This window comes from Achroia grisella, unplaced genomic scaffold, assembly GCF_030625045.1.
Source record: "Achroia grisella isolate CSIRO2021 unplaced genomic scaffold, CSIRO_AGI_Agris_v1 utg2786, whole genome shotgun sequence".
Lineage (NCBI taxonomy): Eukaryota > Metazoa > Arthropoda > Insecta > Lepidoptera > Pyralidae > Achroia > Achroia grisella.
The window spans coordinates 276,322-300,422 of record NW_026712766.1 but is presented as its reverse complement, the minus strand read 5'-3'; the positions used below and the strand labels follow the sequence as shown (position 1 = coordinate 300,422).

General features: G+C 43.2%; 1 protein-coding gene across 1 annotated transcript in view; it reads right to left on the bottom strand.

The window, feature by feature from the left end:
- LOC131843106 (vinculin) overlaps positions 1-24,101 on the bottom strand; it is a 67,781-nt gene that overhangs the window by 5,757 nt on the left and 37,923 nt on the right. Inside the window, exons 5-23 of the mRNA XM_059191703.1 lie at positions 23,258-23,359; positions 22,370-22,502; positions 21,520-21,601; positions 20,516-20,633; positions 20,075-20,196; positions 17,448-17,514; positions 16,530-16,639; positions 13,855-13,957; positions 13,296-13,432; positions 12,869-12,999; positions 11,547-11,695; positions 10,627-10,692; positions 9,848-9,947; positions 9,424-9,517; positions 8,802-8,991; positions 7,851-8,096; positions 7,129-7,258; positions 4,397-4,509; positions 1,595-1,685 (exon numbers count right to left, since the gene is read on the bottom strand). Coding sequence (XP_059047686.1) covers positions 1,595-1,685; positions 4,397-4,509; positions 7,129-7,258; positions 7,851-8,096; positions 8,802-8,991; positions 9,424-9,517; positions 9,848-9,947; positions 10,627-10,692; positions 11,547-11,695; positions 12,869-12,999; positions 13,296-13,432; positions 13,855-13,957; positions 16,530-16,639; positions 17,448-17,514; positions 20,075-20,196; positions 20,516-20,633; positions 21,520-21,601; positions 22,370-22,502; positions 23,258-23,359 — 2,284 coding nt within the window. The remainder of the gene's footprint in view (positions 1-1,594; positions 1,686-4,396; positions 4,510-7,128; positions 7,259-7,850; positions 8,097-8,801; positions 8,992-9,423; positions 9,518-9,847; positions 9,948-10,626; positions 10,693-11,546; positions 11,696-12,868; positions 13,000-13,295; positions 13,433-13,854; positions 13,958-16,529; positions 16,640-17,447; positions 17,515-20,074; positions 20,197-20,515; positions 20,634-21,519; positions 21,602-22,369; positions 22,503-23,257; positions 23,360-24,101) is intronic.

Sequence of the window (24,101 nt, the reverse complement as noted above, 5' to 3'; positions counted from 1 at the left end):
ATGCCGACTGTTATGGAAGCAATAAGCAATACATTAGCAGCGATAAGCCAAAGGGTACAAATTCAAATTTAAAAAAATCATTTATCATGTAGGACATTTTAGCTGATTATGAACGTCAAATTATTTCCTACAAAATATTGTAATAAAGTGTCCAAATCTGATTTCTAAGTTCGCTCGGCTCAATTATTTTATACTGTTATTTTGACGCAGTCATTATTTGTACGTACAATTAAGAAAAATCACAAGATCTTACCAAATTCTCTTTATTGAGTTCTTATATTTCGGTCGTGTTTCAACCGCCATGATCACGGGTAAACTGACGGACGGGACGGACAGACAGCGACAGCGATTTTGTTTTATACTATGTAATGATTAGCGATCCATCCCGGTTTTGAAACAAATGTATTTTTTATGCATTTGGGTTTTTTTTTAAATAAAGGAGCCTCCAGCCGATATGTTACAATTTGCCTAACAGTGGCACAGTTAAATTTACCAATATGCATATCTTATATATATAATTCTCTTGTCACAGTTTTCGTTCCCATACTCCGAAACGGCTTGACCGATTCTCATGAAATTTTGTGAGCGTATTGAGTAGGTCTGAGAATCGGCCAACATCTATATTTCATCCCTCTAAATGTTAGGGGTAATCCACCCCTAAATTTTTTATTTTTTAGACAAATCTTTTTAGTCTCTATTTTTTTATGATACAACATACAACTTGTACTTGTACCACTCTATATATTGCTGAAAACATCATTAAAATCCGTTACGTTATTTAAAAGATATAAGCGAGTAGTCGGATTTTGTTATACCACGTAAAGATAATAAATGGAAGAAAGCAGATATTTTAAAGCAGTGATTCCCAAAGTGGTTTATATCGACCCCCAGGGGTCTATGACAAACTGCAAGGGGCCTGCGACAGTGGTCATCCTGTTTTTACTTTATGTTTTAACAATAAACTTTACTACAGTTAGAAATTTACAAAAACTCAATAGTAAGTAAGAACATACAAAACCGAAAAATGGCAAGGGGTCTACGACAACTAAAAAGTTTGAGAACCACTGATTTCAACAATAAAAAGCAGAACTGTAGTTGAAGCGATTAATGTTAGCTATATACATTTCTGTACGAAATATAGCTATAATAATATATGTATACACAGACAAACGTCTCTCTTTATTACGTCATTTATTATCTATACATATAAATAAAATTGGAGTGTCTGTTTGTAATATTGTAATAACCGCTTTTTACTACATGCATATGAATATAAATAAGGCATAATGACGCCAAAATGACATTTTTTACAATTTTTGTCTGTATGTCTGTCTGTTTGTTCTAATCTCTGAAATGGCTTTACCGATTTTGACGGGACTTTTATTGACAGGTAGCTGATGTAATAAGGAGTAACTTAAGCTAGTTTTATTATAGAAAATTAAAGTTAAATTCCAGACGGACGAAGTCGCGGATACAGCTAATCTTGTATAGTAGTCGTATGGTCTTGAAAGCCAGTACAGCTAGTTCATCATATGATAGAGTATTTTAATGTAATTTGTAGTGCTGTTTACCATCTTATAGACTAGTGACATACCTTGTGCGCCGAGCATAGTGGCTTTGACGGTGGACAGTATCTTGAGCTGAGTGCCGATGGTGGGGATGCGCTCGCACACTTGCAACAGGTTCTGTAGAAATAGAAATAGAAATAGATAGATAGTAGTTTTTATTTGTATCTTAGTACACACATATAGGCTTAATTATAACATCAAATGACAAGTACCTAAATATAACAATTCAATAAGGGTAAACCTGCATGGGTGTGCTACAGCAATACAAAATTGGTACATAGCTCAGTGTGGAGAATCACTCAGAAATAGATAATAGAAATAGAAATAGAAATAATCTTTATTCAAATAAACTCATTACAAGCACTTTTGAATAGTCATATTTTTATTCTACCACTCATTCGGAATGCAGATTCATCACAAGAAGAATGAGCAAGAAACTTGTGTGTTGCTCTTTTCAATAGATGTTTTTTTTTTATATAAATAATTACAGTGTAACAAGTAAGAGGCATACGACAATCAACATAGAAATCGCTACGCACTCATTATTAGTGTAATCAGATAATAGTGCTATGTATTTAAAATTTTTCAAGGAACAAAACACTGATCTTCAGCTATGTCCTCGAGGGTGAATAATGTACCTTGTATATATTTTTTTTTAATAAACTAAAATGAATAGAAATAATCTTTATTCAAATAAACTTTATATAACTATAAGCACTTTTGAATAGTCAAGTTTTTTTATTCTACCGCTTATTCGGAATGCAGATTCATCACAAGAAGAATAAGCATGAAACTTGTGTGTTGCCCTTTTAAATAAATATTGAATATATTATATTTAATTAACATATACACTCATGAACTACGAATTACTGAACACTGGTAAAATTACATAACCTTATATAATTCACACAGCGCCATCTTTTGAATAGTCAAGCAGAGGTTGTGTTATGGGTACTAGACAACTGATATAAATAAATAAATAATCCTACGGACAATTCACACAGCGCCATCTAGTCCACTGGTAAAGATCTTGTGTTATGGGTACTAGACAACTCATATAAATAAATAAATAACCCTGGACAATTGACACAGCGCCATCTAGTCCCACGGTAAGCAGAGCTTGTGTTATGGGTACTAGACAACTGATATAATACATAAATAACCCTGGACAATTCACACAGCGCCATCTTCCCGCAGTAAGCAGAGCTTGTGTTGTGGGTATACAACTGATATAAATACATACATGAACACCTAATGATACGAGGGGAGGGTATTGTTAGTAATGTGGATTGTTGACCCCATTGGTAGCAATGTACCATGTCAGGTCGACCTCCACGCGGTTCCCCCTGGAAACCATCGTGATAAATTCCCGGTGAATTGTCACGATGGGCTAACTGACCTGACCTCATGCTCATCTTATCATCCTCCACTGGTGCCCCGCCAGCGTAAACCGTTAGCGCAGGCGGGTGCACCATTCCATTATCATCCACAAAAAAAAAAAAACACCTAATAATACAAATTACTCGTAATAAACCGATACAAACAATTATGTTCAGAAATACAATTGTTTGTACCGTGCGAGAAATCGAACCCGTGATCATCTGATATAAGGCAGTGTGCTAACCTGCTAGACCACCGAGACCGTCCATTATAGAAGGCGTATTACTGAGGAATGTGCACTCTATGTATATGTACATACGTTACATATATAACAACAATATTAAGGGGGGAAAGGGGACGGTGACTGATGTGGACTGATGATCTTATGTTTAGAAATGTACTATGTCAGTTTGACCTCTATGCGGTTCCCCTTGGAAACCATTGTGGTAATTCCTGGTGAATTTGTCACGATGGGCTAACTGACCTGACCTCTTGCTCATCTTATCATCTTCCATTACTATCCCATCAGAGTAAACCATTTGCATAGACGGATATACCATCCCATTCATCATCATCATCATCATCATCTCAGCCCGGAAGACGTCCACTGCTGGACATAGGCCTCCCCCAAAGATCTCCACGACGATCGGTCCTGCGCTGCTCGCATCCAATGCCTTCCAGCGATTTTGACCAGATCGTCGGCCACGTTGCTGGAGGCCTTCCCACACTGCGTCTGACGGTCCGCGGTCGCCACTCGGGGACTTTATTGCCCCGACGGCCATTCCATTATCTGTACTAATATTATAAATGCGAAAGTAACTCTGTCTGTCTGTCTCGCTTTCACGTCATAAATACTGAACCGATTTAAATGAAATTTGCTACACAGATAGTCTAGACTCTGACAAAGGATATAGCCTACTTTTTAATGCGAATAAAGGGTTGTAAGGGGTTGAAAGGGGAGATGAAGGGTTCTATAGAAGTATCGTCACTTTTAAAATTAGAATCTTGAAATTTATTTTTAGGTTTTTGTGTTGCTGTTCATTAATTAATTAAATATAAATAAATATGACTAAGTTTGTAAAATTTTGTATGGAAAATAATTTTTTTTTTAACTATAACGAGGATACTTTTTTTTATTGCCTTTTTTGGGTTAGAATATTAAATATTTTTCTATATTTGGTCAAGGTCACTATAACCCGAGACAATATAAGAGCCGGAAAGGGAGACAGCGTCGTAGATGGGAAGACGGCAATAAAAAAAATTGCGGGACATACGTGGAAAAGAGCACAGAATCGCATTCGATGGCGATCTCTAGGGGAGGTCTATGCTGGACAAAAAGTCAAGTAATTCTATTAGATTAAGATAAATACTATGTAAGAAAGATTGTATAACACACGGACAAAGTCGCGGGTATAGCTAGTCATCCATAAAAAAAACAGTATATTTACCGTTCTGATCCTCTTGTCGGTGCACTCGAGCGCCAGTTTCTTGGCGAGCCTGGTCACCTCCTCGGAAGCTTCAGCGATGGCCTTCGCCGTCGCTATCAGCTCACGCTTGCTGCCTGCAATGGCAAATAATAACCAATATTATTATTTGATATCTCAGATGAATCCGTTAAAGTTGAAGAAGTCTTATGAATTCGCACCATTTATAGTCGTATAGTTTGTTTTTGTATTATTATGACATCAGTCTTTTTTATTATTGTTTAACATTTAAATTTAATATTTTATTGTAGCATTTAAATATATTGTATGCCATCTAGGCTAAACATGTCGGACAAATTCTTTGTATGTATATCATCTACTTATGTAATCAGGCATTAGATTTCAAATTTTTCAAATCTGGTATTTTTACCAGCGTCTGTTATAAATCTGCCTGAGAAAACATTTAAATGTCATATAAAATACTTCCTTTCAAAAGAGTTAGTGATTGCACTATAAAATTGAAGAATAACAAACTGATTTTATAATGTTTTAACTAGAAAAAATTTGTTTTACAACAAAATACAATATTATAAATCTGCCTGAAAAAGATTAAATCTCATATAAAACACTTCGTTTGCAAAAAAGCTTCTATAAAATTGATTATCGAATTCGTTAACGATAATAATTTTATTATAGAAAAACATTTAAATCAATAGCACTGACAACACACATCTGATTACACTAATAATGAGTGCTCAATCTTCTTGTGATTATCTGCATTCCTAATGATTATATAAAAAAAAACATTATACTAAAAAGAGCAACACACAAGTTTATTTGAATAAAGATTATTTCTGATGAATTCTTCCGATTTAGAATCCTTATGACTACTCAAAAGCACTACAAATAGAAATAATCTTTATTCAAATAAACTTAATATAAGCACTTTTTAATACTCACATATATTATTTATTAAGCTTATTGCTCTCTCCTCATTTTAAGTCTAATCAATTTAACACAAACAATCATAATCATGAATACAAATGTTTGTACCGTGCGAGGAATCGAACCCGCGACCTTTAAAAGTAAGGCGATGTGCTAAACCACTACACCACCGAGTTCGTCCATTATAGAAGACTTGCACCTCCAAACGAATGTGCACTCTATGTATATGTACATACGTTACATATATAACAACAAATGATTTGGCATACACAGAAGCTACTTACCGCTCAAGTTCATAGCGACCTCTACATCCAGTTAGCAATGCACAGATATATACAATGAATACACAACATATATGAGTAGCGACACAGTTTACATTTAATGCAAATATAGTACTTATATATTACACAATACAGTATATATTAACTTAACACAACATCATCAATTCAATTTGTGGTCGGCGTAATATGTTTTTCTCTTTCATTCCTCCCTGTTCGCAGCCATCTTCAAATTCAAATTCAAAATATCTTTATTCATGTAGGTCTATTACAGACTCTTATGATATGTCAAATCTACCGTCAGTTCGGAATGATTTCGAGATGAGAAGAACTGACAAAGATCTCCGCTGGTATTATTTCTCTATATGTTTCAAATTTCAATTTCAAATTCAAAATATCTTTATTCATGTAGGTCTATTACAGACTCTTATGATATGTCAAATCTACCGTCAGTTCGAAATGATTTCGAGAGGAGAAGAACTGACAAAGAACTCGGCTCGTATTCTTTCTCTATATGTTTCAAATTTCAATTTCAAATTCAAAATATATTTATTCATGTAGGTCTATTAGACTCTTATGATATATCAAATCTATCGCCAGTTCGGAATGATTTCGAGAGGAGAAAAATTGACAAGAAAATGTTTATAGAAATAAAAATTAGCAATCTTTATTCATGTAGGTTTACAAATGATACGTCAAATCTATCGTTATTCAGAACAATGAGAAAAATTGACAAGATATATCAAAGGCTACACGAAATATATTGTAGAAATTATTTATGTAAGTCTGTCAGTGGCTCAGTATGTTTTAAAGATTGTGTCAAAATTTATATGTTGTAATTTGAATAGCACAAATATTGTCTTACATACAATGAATAATATAAACACAGATTTTGAAATCAAATAGAAGAATAATATTCGACCAATTAAAAGTTTCTCAATAATTGTACATTGTAAAGAGCGTACGTGTAAAGGCAGCTATTGTGTATATATTTCCCTCTTAAAGAGCGCACGTGTAAAGGCAGCTATTGTCTATATATGTCCCTCTTAAAGAGCGTACGTGTAAAGGCAGCTATTGTCTATATATTTCCCTCTTAAAGAGCGTACGTGTAAAGGCAGCTATTGTCTATATATGTCCCTCTTAAAGAGCGTACGTGTAAAGGCAGCTATTGTCTATATATGTCCCTCTTAAAGAGCGTACGTGTAAAGGCAGCTATTGTGTATATATTTCCCTCTTAAAGAGCGTACGTGTAAAGGCAGCTATTGTCTATATATGTCCCTCTTAAAGAGCGTACGTGTAAAGGCAGCTATTGTGTATATATTTCCCTCTTAAAGAGCGTACGTGTAAAGGCAGCTATTGTGTATATATTTCCCTCTTAAAGAGCGTACGTGTAAAGGCACCTTTTTTCTATAACATTACATCGTCTATCTATTCTGCGTAAAAGAGCGTACATGTAAAGGCAGCTATTGAAGTCTACTGCTGTAGAGTGGAAGTGTGGTGTGATGAGTGTGGTGGGTGTGATGGTGACGTCACCTTTGGAGTCTGATCGCACGAGCTCCGAAAGTCGTGCCATGAGGATGGCCATCCGCTTGGCGGCCGCGATGATCTCGTTGTCCTTCGACGACCACTCGCGCACCGCCTTGTGCAGGTTGTGAGCCGCCACCTGACATACACACACACAGTTACCGCCGCACACCTACTGTTGGTGAGTTTAACATTAATACTAGATTTAAAGACAAACTTGCTGTTTTTAAGTATCGTTTAGAAAAAGTCAATAAGTCTTATTGCTCACTAAATTATTACTTGAATGACAAACGTGCATGGCAATAGTTGTTTATGTACCAAATAAACTATTTACTTTCTTTCTTTTCTTTTTTTCTTTCATGCACGGTATTTTTATTTAATGATAGAAATAGATACGTTTGCACTCAATATTAAAAGAATACTAAAATTAGTCAAAGTTTTAAATATGTATGTTTCGCTTTTCGCATGTATATGTTTGATACATAATAAAATACATAGTATAATAAATTCAAATTCATGTTCTATTTTTATAACGAAGGAGAAATGTTCGGCACAATCCGAACATTGGTCCTTCGAGCCGGATGACTTAAACCACAGATGCCTGTTTTTAGGACGAAGATAATAAGTATTCCATTTTTAAACGTTGACGTGTTTCACGATCAATGGATAACAATTTAACAACAATTATTTTTAAAACGTACATATATGCATTTTAAAAATAGAATACTCACCAGTATGGGCTGGCTGGGGTGCGGCTGGCGGCGGAAGATATCCTCGCCCTCGTCGTCGGTGTCGGCGGGCGGCGGCGGGCGCGGGGGCGCGGCGGCGGGCGCGGCGGGGTGCGCGGGGGGCGGCGGGCGGGGCGGCGCGGGCTGCCCGGACACGTGCAGCGCCTGCAGCGCGGCCGGCAGCGCGGGGGGCGCGGGGGGCGCCGGCCCGCTCAGCGCGCTCTCCACCTGGCCCGTGGCCTTCATGATCTGCGGGACACGATTGTAGTACTACAGCACGCCCCGCCCGCTCACAGTTTGCGTTTCTGATAGATTGGGATCGAATGAGTGATGCGACAACTGAACTGACGTACGATACTCTAGTATCGTAGTCTGGACACTGTGTTGTCTCATTACGGTATTCTTGTACGGTGGTTTCGTAATTCTGTATCTATTAATGTGACAAATATTGGTGTCATTTGAACCTTAAAGGCTTCAAGGTTTTTCAAAGTACTCGAAGTAAACGATAACGATGGCCTATATACATGAACGAGCAGTACTATGAGTCCCCATTCCGTAGACTGGCCGCTGGTCGCTGGTGCGCGGCCGCCGGCTCGTTACCTCAGCGTTGGCGGCGCGCCAGGCGGGCCCGCGCGCGGTGGGCGGCGCGCCCGCGGGGGGGATGGCGGCCTGCAGCCGCTGGTGCGCGGCCGCCGGCTCGTTACCTCAGCGTTGGCGGCGCGCCAGGCGGGCCCGCGCGCGGTGTCCCCGAGGGCGACCCCCTTGGCGGCGTGCACCGCGGGGGGGATGGCGGCCTGCAGCCGCTGGTGCGCGGCCGCCGGCTCGTTACCTCAGCGTTGGCGGCGCGCCAGGCGGGCCCGCGCGCGGTGTCCCCGAGGGCGACCCCCTTGGCGGCGTGCACCGCGGGGGGGATGGCGGCCTGCAGCCGCTGGTGCGCGGCCGCCGGCTCGTTACCTCAGCGTTGGCGGCGCGCCAGGCGGGCCCGCGCGCGGTGTCCCCGAGGGCGACCCCCTTGGCGGCGTGCACCGCGGGGGGGATGGCGGCCTGCAGCCGCTGGTGCGCGGCCGCCAGCTCGCGCGCGAACTCCGCGTCCTCGGTGTTGTCGCGCTCCGCGCCGCCCACCAGCAGCACGCGGTTCGCGAGCCTGCGCCCGCCCCATACATTATTCATCGTATGATATACGCATGTTCTACTTTAATCATTCTTACGAGAAGAAATATGACCACTGAGTATCGAAACCGCAAACGTCATACAGATAGTACCTAACTTCAAATTAGTATTCACAAGAAATAAAAGAAAAAGTAATTTTTACTATATAAGAGCGATACAAACTAAATTACACAAATATTTCAATCAATCCGACCCACTCCCCACATTTTAGTGAAATTTGGGAAGGGAATTTTCAAAGTACCTTATCATTATTTCTAGAAAATGAGTTGTTTACTAGATTAATCATCAACTACAATCATCCTATTGTGTTAAATTAGTGTAAAATTCAAATAAATTATAGGTACAACACAGATCTGGTATATATATATATATACTATCAATACTAAACATATATAATGCAACATACCTAGCGATAGCGGACGTGTTGTCCACCATTTTCTGTGAGTCGTTGTTACGTATAGCGTCTTCACACAAGTACGTATGTTTCTGCATTAGTTCACCTGTCAAAATAATTAACTATGAGCATATAACTAAATTTACAAGTACAAGGCGTTGTATAGTGTGTAATGTAGTGTAGTGTAGTGTGAGATAGACTGCCCGTACCGGCAGTGCGCATAAAGTCGAGCGCCTGGTCACACTGGTCGCGCGCCGTGGTAGTGTGTAGTGTAGTGTAGTGTAGTGTAGTGTGACAAGGACTAATACGTACCGGCAGTGCGCACGAAGTCGAGCGGGTCGAGTGCCTGGTCGCACAGGTCTTGCGACTTGGTATAGTGTGTAGTGTAGTGTAGTGTAGTGTAGTGTAGTGTAGTGTGGCGAGGACTGATACGTACCAGCAGTGCGCACGAAGTCGAGTGGGTCGAGTGCCTGGTCGCACAGGTCACGTGCTCGTAGTGTGTAGTGTAGTGTTGCGCAGTGTGGCGAAGTGACTACCTACACGTACCGGCAGTGTACAGTCGAGCGGGTCGAGCGTCATGGTCACACAGGAATCGCGCGTCGGCATAGTGTGTAGTGTAGTGTAGTGTGGCGAGATATATATAGCATAAACATTAATTTGATGATTCATTTTTTTATCACACATTTATATAGTTATATGTGTAGTGTAGTGTAGTCTCTGGATAGAGGACTGATACGTTTCCAGCAGTGCGCACGAAGTCGAGTGGGTCGAGCGCCTGGTCACACAGCGCACGATATAGTGTGTAATTAATGTAGTGTAGTGTGGAAATAATACGAAATAGCAGTGCGCAATGTAGCATTATTGAGAAATACACATTTCGCGCGTCGTGGTAGTGTGTGTATAGTGTAGTGTGGCGCTGATACGTACCAGCAGTGCGCACGAAGTATAGTGCCTGGTCGCAATTTCACGTGCTCGCAGTAACGATCCGGCGGCGAAGGACCAAAGAATGTGTGTCCGGGGGCGCCCCCCACGAGGTCACTACAGATCTTACGCTCACGTCATTACTTTAGGGAATTAAGGAATGGAGCAACGGCATACGTGCTTAAGCTATTAAGTATCGTATCGTATCTATAGATATAGATATATATAGCATAAACATTAATTTGATGATTCATTTTTTTATTAATATTTATATAGTTATATGTTAATTCTTACCTTACTCTCTGGATAGAGGAAGCGAATTTTTCCAGCAGAGATCAGCTGTGGCGACAGCTTTTCTACCTGCGAAGATATAAGCAAATTAATAGATTTAGGTTGAAATAAATAGAAATAGCAATGCGAATGTAGCATTATTGAGAAATAAACGATTTATCCATTTATACCAATTTGTATATGGGCAACTGAGCTGACTCAATTGCATATACATGCAATTTCACCTCATAACGATCCGGCGGCGAAGGACCAAAGAATGTGTGTGGGGGCGGGGGTAGAGGGGGTGGGGGAAGGGTAGAGGGGGTGGGGGAAGGGTAGAAGGGGGGGGGATAGGCTCACATTTCCCTGATAATGATTAATTGACGCTAAAAACCGTCTGGGTTGAATGCTACTACAACACCGATTTTTATTGATAGTTAAATACATTATGAGATGAAATTGCATGTGACAATTGGAGTAAGTAGGTATGTGTGGTATACCAAGAATAAAAGATGGTGACAAAATATATACCTAATGGTATTTCAATAATTTCATATGGCATTAAGTACTTTTTAATTACGATTAGAGATAGAGACCCTCGGTTAGCGGCAACAAGCGCACTTGTTGCCGTCGTCTGTCTGTGTGTCTGTCTGTGTGTGTGTGTCTGTGTGTGTGTGTACCTGTGCGGCGACGTGCAGCAGCTGGTCCGCGAGCCGCTTGTTGCTGGCGCTGCGTGCGGCCACCATGCCCCCCGCGTGTGTGTCTGTCTGTGTGTCTGTCTGTGTCTGTGTGTCTGTGTGTGTGTACCTGTGCGGCGACGTGCAGCAGCTGGTCCGCGAGCCGCTTGTTGCTGGCGCTGCGTGCGGCCACCATGCCCCCCGCGTGTGTGTCTGTCTGTGTGTGTGTGTCTGTCTGTGTGTGTGTGTGTCTGTGTGTGTGTGTACCTGTGCGGCGACGTGCAGCAGCTGGTCCGCGAGCCGCTTGTTGCTGGCGCTGCGTGCGGCCACCATGCCCCCCGCGGCCGCCGCCCGAGCACTGAAGGCCTGCAGCGCCGCAGCCTTCTCTTGGAAGTTCGCGTCCCGACCAGGTGTACCTGCGCATCGCCACACCCAACTCATATTATTTCATACCTCTACTGACTACTCTAAGTTTTGGTTTAGATTGCTTTACTTTCGTTTACAATAAAAGTCCCATCAAAATCGGTCCAGCCTTTTCAGAGAGTAGCCGGAAGAAACAGAGAGACTGACAGACAAAAATTGTCATCATCATCATCATCATCGCAGCCCGGAAGACGTCCACTGCTAGACATATGCCTCCCCCAACGATCTCCACGACGATCGGTCCTGCGCTGATCGCATACAATGCCTTCTAGCGATCTTAACCAGATCGTCGGTCCGCGCGCGAGATGATTCGTGATGACTCTCGAAAACAACTTATAAACATGGCTAAGCAGTATTACGGGTCTGAAATTCTTCAGAAGCGATTTGTCTCCCTTCTTGAAGAACAGAACCACCACACCCCTTTGCCATGCCTGAGGCGTTCTGCCCTCGAGGATGACGGAGTTGAATAGCTTCTGGAGGATTCGTAAAACAGGTCTACCTCCAGCCCTCAGAAGCTCATCCCTTTCCATTCATCCACATTCACGCATTGCAACACAATTCATCCACCTCCTTTCATTCGTCTCATCTCCTTCCATCCATCCACGTCCATGTACCCTATGTGTGTGCGTTTGTCCTCGGTGACTGTAGGAAGGTACCTTCTGAGGCCTCACCCCTTTCCATCCACGTCCATGTACCCTATGTGTGTGCGTTTGTCCTCGGTGACTGTAGGAAGGTACCTTCTGAGGCCTCACCCCTTTCCATCCACGTCCATGTACCCTGTGTGTGTTTGTCCTCGGTGACTGTAGGAAGGTACCTTCTGAGGCCTCACCCCTTTCCATCCACGTCCATGTACCCTATGTGTGTGCGTTTGTCCTCGGTGACTGTAGGAGGGTACCTTCTGAGGCCTCACCCTTATCCATCCACGTCCATGTACCCTACGTGTGTGTGTGTGTTTGCCCTTGGTGACTGTAGGAGGGTACCTTCTGGGGCCTCACCCTGATAACGGACGTGGATGGATAAGGATCCATCCACGTCCATGTACCCTATGTGTGTGTGTGTGTGTGTGTGTGTTTGTCCTCGGTGACTGTAGGAGGGTACCTTCTGGTGCCTCACTCCTTTCCATCCACGTCCATGTACCCTGTGTGTGTGTGTATGTGTGTACGTACCTTCCGGCGCCTCCACAGCCTCCGTGAAGTGCCTGAGCGGCGCGGCGACGTCGATGAAGTCCTCCACCACGCGGTTCACCACCGCGCGCTCCATGGCTCGCTTCAGCTCGTGCAGCTTCTCCGTCAGACGTCTGTGATATCATACCGCACTTTACATACTAGCGTTTTGACACAACTTTGGGCACTTGATTGACATGTATTATAAGGGTATATAATACGTGTCAATCAAGTGGCCATACATGAATGATGATAGTGTAGTGAAGTGGCCATATGAATACAAACGTTTACACCGTGCGAGGAATCGAACCCGCGGTCATCGTAGGTAAAGCGGTATGGCAAACCGCTAGACCGGTGACCCACCGAGGCCGTCATTTTAAAGGAACCTATGGTAGAGTGTGTCATGAGATGCATGAGATGAGTGTGGTACCTGGCCGTGGCGCGGGCCTGGTCTGAGTCTGCTCGTCCGCTGCTGCAGAGGTCTGCGAGGACGTCGGCCTCGCGCTGCACGTCGCCGCACAGCTGCAGGATCTCCGCCTTCTCACGGCCCTGCAGACCGTCCGCGATCTGGAGACCACGCACAGGTTACACCACACATCTTATAAACGGCACCGATGGCGATTTGATTCAATAAATACCGTGTAATGTATAAAGAATTTCATTATTTCTTTTGCTTTTGACAAAAACGCAATAGCACATACTGATCACTCGTTACATTCTCTCTAATTAAATTTAAAGATAAATCTCATTTTCCCTTAAAAAATCTATCACATATGTAAACACAATAAGAGGACTGTTTCTTATCAATCCTTCTTAGCTAGAAAACACTCCGAACTGACGGTAGATTTGACATATCATAAGAGTATGTAATAAATCTACATGAATAAAGATATTTTTAATGTAAATAACCTACTGTTAAATAGTAGTTGTAATGTGAATATGTTAGATAGTGTAGTAGTAATAGAAGTGTAAATGTAAAACATTCGAACCCGCTGCCCCTGCGCGACGATGCTGGTGATGGCTCGCTGCGCGGCGGCCCGCACGCCCGGCTCCGCCCCCGGGTTCACCACCCACGCGTGCGCCGCCTCCAGCCTGCCACCAACCAAACCAATCATTACGATACTGGCGCCTGCCCGGCTCGAAGGACCACAGTCTACATACTCATGCTTATCGTTATCCTTCCAGTGAGATATGTACCAGCGACTGGCCGTCTATATTGTACAGACACCTGTCATAGGAGACCGATGATAAAACACACGTTTCCATAGCAATTATCTAATAACAATAAAGATAGCTATGATAACGAAGTTTCAACTTTATCCCACACTTTTCGAATCCCAGAACAAAACAATTTTATTGTACCATATGCTTAATAATAATAATAATAATCTCAGGATAATTCACACAGCGCCATCTAGACCCAAGTTAAGCTAGCTAAAGCTTGTGTTATGGGTACTAAATAACTGATACAACTACATAGATATTTTTTTATTTTTCGTAAATACATACATATTATACATAGAAATCACCCAGACCGATACAAAAAATCATACTCATGAATACAAATGTTTGTGCCGTGCGAGGATACTAACCCGCGACCAGTACCCATAACACAAGCTTTAGCTAGCTTAACTTGGGTCTAGAGGGCCTTCAGGAGCTGTGTGAATTGTCCAAATAAAAAAAAAATAAGATACACTAACACAATATTCAGGATAGTTGAGAATAGTACGCATTCTCTAGCATGCTCATTAGTTTTTATACTATATGATTGGGATAGAATGAAATAATTTCATAGGCGTACACAATAAGATCTCTTACAAGGATATCATCTCTAAATAAATAAATAAATAAATAAATAAAATAAAGCATAATCATATACCTACTGCGACGGACGATGAACTCTAGCAGATGGAATGAGAGATTCAAATTCAAATTAAAAAAATAATTTATTCATGTAGGACATTTTAGCCGCTAATGAACGTCAAGTTTTTACATTATATTTTTTTCCCTACCGTCCAGTTCGGTATATAGATCCAATTGAGAAGAACTGGCAAGAAACTCAATTGAATTACTTTTTTTTTAATCCAGTTGATTTACAATGCATAGGTATTTATATAGGTGTCTATGTCTAACATTAAATGAAAATCCTGAACATGAAAACTATTGCCATGCACGCTCATCATTCAAGTAATCGTTTAGTGAGTAAAAGATAAAATAAACATATACTAAAACTACGATTACGGGTTATATTTATACTAACAATATAGACCTGAGTTGTCTGAAAATAAATTATATCTTTTATTTTATATAAATCATACATATATTTAAAATAGATATTTAGACCGAAGAGCTGGCAGCTACCTCGGATAAAGAATTAGTCTAGCCATTCAAAGAGGGAACGCTGCCAGTATCTTCGGAACGTTGCCTAAAGGGACCCCTTTTAATAATATATCTTAGTTATTTTATTTTTAAGGTTTTTAGTTTTAGGTTCTTACTTCTTTAGAAGGTAACATTTAACATTACAGATTATATTAATCGAATAAATGTCGATTTAAATTATATCTTTTATTGTACTAAAAAAAATATAAACAAAGAAAAAATTTATTTTTTGTGATGTATCAATTCTAAAATAATTAACCTTTTTAAAAAAAAACACCGATAAAATCTTATATGCATAAAAGTAGAGAGTCCTTACAATGAAGGCATCCGTAAGAAATAAGACCCGCTACGCTAGTGAGGTATAGAATAGAATAGAATAGAACATCATTTATTCAAATAAACTTAATTTAAGCACCTTTGAATAGTTTTTTTTTTATTTACTGCTTATTCGGAAAGATGTCTGTCTCATCCCAAGAAAAATAAGCAAGAAACTTGTGTGTTGCTCTTTTAAACAATCCTTGTAAGTTCACATTTTACAAGTCGAAACGTTTGAATACGAACTACCAACAAGCACTAATTCATTTAGGCTCAAATATAAAAACACAATAAGATTAAATCAGTCGTAGTGATAAGAGCAGACCAGTCCCTACAAGCAGCACTCGTTCACGAGTATGACGTATGAGCCAGCCATCACTGCGCTCGACCATATTTTAGGGAGCCCAATGACCCGGCCCACCACGCCGCCACATGTCTGGACATTTTAGTGAGCATGACTACTCATTCCACTCGACCACGTCACAGCTACTTAAAATTACTATATGGTAGTTACAGTATTCGCACTTTACATGAGGATGCATGCGGCAATCAATACAAAAGCCGCTACGCTATCATATATCAAGAAAGCAGTATGAAAAATAAATTATAACGTTGTCCGCAAATAAACTTATTCTTGCTATATATTGCTATCATCTATAAATTCATCTATCCTATAATAGGCTTTTTTACATAACATTTGTTTAATATAAAGTTTGAATTGCCTCTGTCAGATTTAGCGTAGATTCTGGCAGTTTCTTATAGAAAAAAGAAAGAAAGAAAAAAATTACGCAATATTAGAATATTACGCATGAATTACTAACTTTGTGTAGACGGCATTTAGGTAAAATTAACTTATTTTTATTGCGTAAGTTTCTACTTATACAGTCTTTAAGTTTCTTGAACTTGCGAGTAGCTAGTAATATATAATATAATATAAATAACTATAGTTACCTAAAATATTTATACCGACCTGGCCTGCATGGTCTTGCCTCCCTGCTTCTCCGCCAGTTTCACGCCCTCGTTCACAATTGAATCCACTTCGTTCAGTTGCTTCCGTAGATCCGACGCCAAGTTCTGAGCCTACCAACATTATAATTATAACAAATAATCTTAGAAAAAAATAATCATCACTATTTCCACTTAAAAAACGAGCAGAGACACTTCATATCTATATATATAAATAAAATTGAAGAGTCTGAATTGTAATATTGAAATAACCGTTTTTTACTACATGCATATGAATATAAATAAGGTACATACACCACAATAACAGAACTTTACAATTTTTGTCTGTCTGTCTGTTTGTTCCGGTTAATCTCTGACTGAATGGCTAATCTGATGTAATAAAAGTAGCCTGAGTACCCAGGCTACTTTTATTTTAGAAATATAAAGTTAAATTCCACGCAGACGAAGTCGCGGGTACAGTTAGTCTTTAATATATTTTAAACTGGGCCTAATGATATTGTTCAAAATCTACCCTATATCATCGTAAGCACAGATATTATATTATATTAGAGTCCGTTAGTTTTCTGTTCCCGCGCGTTCCCTTCCCCTCCCTAACGAGTAACAAACGGACTGTACGGCAGCCTTGACGCGCGCGCGCATTGTGTTGTGAATTAAAATAAATTAGAACTGTACCTACTACTAAATCTACTGTGAAAGTGTGTGAAAGCTAGCGAAGATATCTTCGAGACCCTGAAGCCCAAGAAATCCGCAGAACCATACAGGTACGTGACCTACCGTTTTCCCTAACATTTTGGTAGCAGAGTAGTTTCCCAAACACATATTCTTTTTTTTATGAAATTGGAATGGCACAAGTACTGCTTTTTTACAAAGTCTATCTCGGTCATACCAGTATATAATTCGTAAGACAATGAGATGTCCAAACCTTGGTTTCTCTGCCGTGTCCCATCTGTCTCTCATCACACAAATAGTCAGCATTTATGCCGCCAGATCTGAAAATAAAAAAAATGTACTTAATAACATCCGGTATAAAACTTATCCTTAAAAGGTATAGGTGATAAGATGATATTTATACACGGACATAATATGAAGGATTGATAAAGGCATATCCGGCTCGAAGGACCAAAACATGTTAGAGGGTGATAGCAAAGTGTAGGTTAATTCTTTTATATACGGAGATAACATGAGGGATGGATGAAGTTATATCCGGCTCGAAGGACCAAAGCAGGTCAGTCAGAACAATTTACTTATTGCGAGCGTCCGTTGCTGTCAGTCATGCTGGGTGTACGTACCATCAGCATCGACCGCAGCGCGCGCTGTGTGTGTGTGTGTGTGTGTGTGTGTGTGTGTGTGTGTGTGTGTGTGTGTGTCAAAACGTTCGCAACGGGTTAATACATCCGGCGCGCTGCCCGCCCGTCAGCACCGACCGCAGCGCGCTGTGTGTGTGTGTGTGTGTGTGTGTGTGTGTGTGTGTGTCTGTGTATCTGACTGAGTGTCTGAGTGAGACTCAGTCACGCTGTGTGTGTGTGTGTGTGTGTGTGTGTGTGTGTGTGTGTGTGTGTGTGTGTGTGTGTGTGTGTGTGTGTGTGTGTGTCTGTGTACGTACGCAGCCGGCGGCGCCGCGTGGGCGGCAGCACGCAGCCGCGACACAGCGCGGGCCCGTGTGTGTGTGTGTGTGTGTGTGTGTGTGTGTGTGTGTGTGTGTGTGTGTGTGTGTGTCTGTGTGTGTGGGCGGGTGCGACGGGGGGGCGCGCGGCCCTCTCCCGCGAGGCGCTCGCGCTGTCGTGTGGCTGTGTGTGTGTGTGTGTGTGTGTGTGTGTGTGTGTGTGTATCAGGGCGCTGCGTGGGCGAGGTGCTGTTGTGCGGGGTGCGGGGGGCGCTGTGTGTGTGTGTGTGTGTGTGTGTGTGTGTGTGTGTACGTACCGTGGTACGAGAACAGTCTGGGCGGCGGGTGGAGCGCCCGCAGGGCTGCGGTGCACCGACCGCAGCGCGCGCTGTGTGTGTGTGTGTGTGTGTGTGTGTGTAACATGCACGGGACGGATGGCCGGCGCGCGCGCTATATCCGGCGGCGCGCTGCCCGCCCGTCAGCACCGACCGCAGCGCGCGCTGTGTGTGTGTGTGTGTGTGTGTGTGTGTGTGTGTGTGTGTACCGCACGCGAGGCCCGCACGCGGTCGGCCGGCGCGCGCTCCATGGTGGCGGCGCGCTGCCCGCCCATCAGCATCGACCGCAGCGCGCGCTGTGTGTGTGTGTGTGTGTGTGTGTGTGTGTGTGTGTGTCTGTGTGTGTGTGTGTGTGTGTGTGTGTGTGTGTGTGTGTGTGTGTGTGTGTGTGTGTACGTACCGCACGGCGGCCCGCACGCGCTCGCCCCGCGCGCGCTCCAGGTGGTCGGCGGCGCGCCCCGCCCGTCAGCACCGACCGCAGCGCGCGCTGTGTGTGTGTGTGTGTGTGTGTGTGTGTGTGTGTGTGTGTGTGTGTACCGTGTGTGTGTGTGGCCGGCGCGGCTGTGGCCGGCGGCGCGCTGTGTGGACCGCAGCGCGCGCTGTGTGTGTGTGTGTGTGTGTGTGTGTGTGTGTGTGTGTCTGTGTACGTACCGCACGGCGGCCCGCACGCGGTCGGCCGGCGCGCGCTCCAGGTGGTCGGCGGCGCGCTGCCCGCCCGTCAGCACCGACCGCAGCGCGCGCTGTGTGTGTGTGTGTGTGTGTGTGTGTGTGTGTGTGTGTGTGTGTGTGTCTGTGTGTGTGTGTGTGTGTGTGTGTGTGTGTGTGTGTGTGTGTGTGTGTGTGTGTGTACGTACCGCACGGCGGCCCGCACGCGGTCGGCCGGCGCGCGCTCCAGGTGGTCGGCGGCGCGCGCCCGCCCGTCAGCACCGACCGCGCGCGCGCTGTGTGTGTGTGTGTGTGTGTGTGTGTGTGTGTGTGCGCGGGTGCACCGCAGCGCGCGCTGTGTGTGTGTGTGTGTGTGTGTGTGTGTGTGTGTGTGTGTGTGTGTGTGTACGTACCGCACGGCGGCCCGCACGCGGTCGGCCGGCGCGCGCTCCAGGTGGTCGGCGGCGCGCTGCCCGCCCGTCAGCACCGACCGCAGCGCGCGCTGTGTGTGTGTGTGTGTGTGTGTGTGTGTGTGTGTGTCTGTGTACGTACCGCACGGCGGCCCGCACGCGGTCGGCCGGCGCGCGCTCCAGGTGGTCGGCGGCGCGCTGCCCGCCCGTCAGCACCGACCGCAGCGCGCGCTGTGTGTGTGTGTGTGTGTGTGTGTGTGTGTGTGTGTGTACGTACCGCACGGCGGCCCGCACGCGGTCGGCCGGCGCGCGCTCCAGGTGGTCGGCGGCGCGCTGCCCGCCCGTCAGCACCGACCGCAGCGCGCGCGTGTGTGTGTGTGTGTGTGTGTGTGTGTGTGTGTGTGTGTACGTACCGCACGGCGGCCCGCACGCGGTCGGCCGGCGCGCGCTCCAGGTGGTCGGCGGCGCGCTGCCCGCCCGTCAGCACCGACCGCAGCGCGCGCTGTGTGTGTGTGTGTGTGTGTGTGTGTGTGTGTGTGTGTGTGTGTGTACGTACCGCACGGCGGCCCGCACGCGGTCGGCCGGCGCGCGCTCCAGGTGGTCGGCGGCGCGCTGCCCGCCCGTCAGCACCGACCGCAGCGCGCGCTCCCCGCTGCTGTTCCGCAGCGCGTCCGGATCCTGTCACAGAAGCCCCACATTAAACCAGTACCCACAACAACAATAATTTAGTATCACAATTAAATTAAAAAAAAAAAATCGGGCAAATAAAGAATTACAACCAGCTTACGACTGAAATACAATTAAATTTTAAAGATCAAGTCATAAATCGCTTGAAGGAGAAAGTCACAATCATTTTATTCCTGCTTACATACCTAATTTTGGAGGAATATGGGAACCGGACATCCAATCGATAAAGAACCATTTGAAAAGAATATTCACCCGTAACTTGTTGCGTGAGTAGGACGTCGTGGTGTGAGAGTGAGAGAGTAAGACTTACTGCTAGGAACTCGTACGCGGCGGGCATCTTGTTGTGTATGTGCGCCTGCAGCGCCTTCAGTACCGCGATGTTGTCTCGCTCGCCACCGTCCTCCACGTACGACGTCAGCTGCAGTACCCTGTGCACGACAAAAAAACAAGTTATACCAAGAACATCCAAATAAATTTACTCTTCCAACATCAAATATCTATTCCATCCGTTCCATGTATCACGTCCGTTACCATCTCTAAGAGTATTGGAATTCTCGGTATCGACATCTCTAGCACAGTTGAGTTCCGTAGACACCTCAAAGGAAAGGTTAAGCTGACGTCCAAAAAACTCGATGTGCTCAATAGAACGAAGCGGTACTTCACTGCGGACCAGAGACTCCTCTTATATAAGTCTCAATTTCAGCCGCACATAGAGTACTGCTCTCATCTTTGGGCAGGAGCACCTGGATACCAGCTCGGTCTTTTTGACTCGGTTCAGAGACGTGCTATGAGAATTGTCGATGATCCCAATCTCTCTGGCGGTATTGAGACACTTAGTTTGAGGCGAGGCTTCGCTTCGCTTTGTGTGTTCTACCGATTATACAACGGACTGTGTTCTGAGGAAATGTTCGACATGATGCCTACGGCCACCTTTCACCATCGCACCGCTCGCCATCGACAGAGAATTTATTCCCACATGCTGGAATCTAAGTGGTCTCGGACAGTGCGGTTTCAAAGGAGCTTCCTCCCGCGTACACTTAGATCTTAGATTGTGGAATGAACTTCCTGCCGAGGTTTTCTCACGCATTTACAGCATGGGGTTTTTCAAGAAGGGTATATTAAGGTTTTTTAAGGGTCAACAACGCGCACGGGGCACCCCTGGTGCTTCAGGCGTCCATAGGCTACGGTAACCATTTACCATCAGATGGGCCGTATGCTTGTTTGCCACCATAGTAGTATAAAAAAAAAATTTGCCACTACAATCGTGATATTAATGTATACATTTAAGATATAATATAAAAAAAGTGTACACACCGTATAATTTCATGTATTTCATCTGCCATCCTCTGCGCCAGATAATTTCTGTTTTCAGCTGCCTCGTCTATGCCCTTTCCACCTGTAATGGCAGGTCATTATTAAACAATAACTAGCTACGCACCCCGGCTTCGCACGGATATACATGTATTATACATATAAACCTTCCTCTTGAATCACTCTATCTATTAAAAAAACCGCTTCAAAATCCGTTGCGTAGTTTTAAAGATTTAAGCATACAAAGGGACGGACAGACAGCGACAGCGACTTTGTTTTATACTATGTAATGATTATAATTAGACAATATTGATATTATAATTATTGTATAGACTTAAATTGCTTTGTCTCATCATCATCATCATCATCTCAGCCTGGAAGACGTCCACTGCTGTTCAAAGGCCTCCACCAAAGATCTCCACGACGATCAGTCCTGCGCTGCTCGCATCCAATGCCTTCCAGCGATCTTGACCAGATCGTCGGTCCACCTTGCTGGAGGCCTTCCCACGCTGCGTCTTCCAGTTCGTGGTCGCCACTCGAGGACTTTACTGCCCCAACGACCATACGTCCTACGAGTTATGTGCCCTGCCCATTGCCACTTCAGTTTTGCAATTCTTCTAGCTATGTCGGTCACTCTGGCTCTTCTGCGGATTCTTTCTTGTCTACTGAGTTCTTATTAGCTAGCTAACCAGATATGGTAGGGTTAGTGGAAAATTACGTCTTTCAAAAGAGTGCTATCTGAATAAACAATTCTAACTCTTTATTGAAGCCTCTAATAGTAAAAACTTTCATAAGTACACTGTCTACTTTTCATAAACCGTAAAGTTGGTGGAGTAAGGGAGGCTGCACTGACCTTCGGTAAGTATGTGTATGTATATCTTCATGGAGCAGATGAGGACGGGCGCTAGTTGCTTGACGCTGTCGAGGCAGCGCGTGAGGGTCTCTGCATGCGGAGGATGCGTCAGCTCGGATGCACGGGCCGCCACCTTAATCACGCACCAAATTAGTAATTTTTCATCCATTGTATTTGTTTTACATAGTTTAGGGGACAAATGAGTATGCGGCTGATGGTCAGTGATTACCGCCCATGAGCACCAGCAAAACGAATGAAATTTCAAGTGTGTTGTCGGCTTTTTAAGAAGGAATAAGCTCTTTTCTTTAAGGTTTCAGTATCGTATCGGTTCGGAAATACCAATACTGGAAATTTGTAGTTTGTAATTCCTTGGGAACCCTTCTTATTTATATACCATCAATAAGAAACCAGATTTTTTGCTATCCCCATAGTTTATAACGAGGTTGTCTTGCGGCCTCTGGCGTTTGACAGTCTCGGTGGTATAGTACACCGCTCTACTTCCAATGATTGCGGGTTTGATTCCTCGCACGGTGCAAACATTTCTATTCATGAGTATGATTGTATCAGTCTGGGTGTATTCTATATATATTATGTATGTATAACATAATAAAAATTAAGTATTTATATCAGTTGTCAAGTACCCATAATACAAGATCTGCTTACCGTGGGACTAGATGGCGCTCTGTTAATTGTCCAGGGTTGTTATTTATTTATATGTATTATATTTATTGTCCTCTCAGGGACTTGTTACCGAGTAGCGAACTGTACAAGTAACTGCAATTCGTAATTTTTATCACCAATTCATATATACCTTCAGAGTTACATTATCAATTTCCTGGTCCAGAATGGAAGGTAAATTGAGAAGTATAGTCTTTAAGAGAGGCTCACCTCCCTGGCGGCGCGGGACAGTGCCGGCGAGATGTCCCTGAGGAACTGCACCAGGTCCTCCATCGTGTCGATCACCTCCGCAACGCCCAGGTAGTCCAAGACCTGTAATCAGACACACATTATTCAGTTCTCTGAACTTTGTCTTGAACTTAACTTTTTTATTGCTGCAGCTAAAACATCTAATATTATAAAGATGAAAGTTTGTGTGTGGATAAATGGTTGGATGGGTGATTGTTACTCTCTCAAAAATTAATGAATGGATTTTAATCAAACTTTACAATAATATAAAAGAATGTATGTCTGTATGCCCGCACAAGCATGCTGATAATTTCAGAATCGGTTTAATCAATTTGGGTGCGATTTTCACTAATGTACTTTACTTAAAATGTAATATTTGGTTTCGACCAACCAGGTTACAAACAAAATAAATATATCGATAGGAAGTCACGAGTAAAGTTTGTTAGGTTGTAAGGGATAATCTCAGGACTTACTGAACCGATTTTGAAAATTATTTTAGTATTACATAACCCATTTCTCGAGGAATATTATACCCTAGAACATCACGCCATCAATAGGAGCCGAACAGCAATTAAAATGTTGCAAAAACAAAGAAAGTTAAAGCAGATAAAGATACGCGTGTTTCGATTTATTTGCAAAAAACAAATAAACCATACCACTAAATAATTATAAAAAAAAACTATGTTACTCAACTATATTGTATGTTACAGATAAATTGCTTTTGTTAAAAGTAAATCAATTCATCGTTGCTTCTTCCTTATCCCATTTATTTGTGGTCGTCGTAATATGTTTTTCTCTTCCATTCATCCCTGTTCGCAGTCATCGC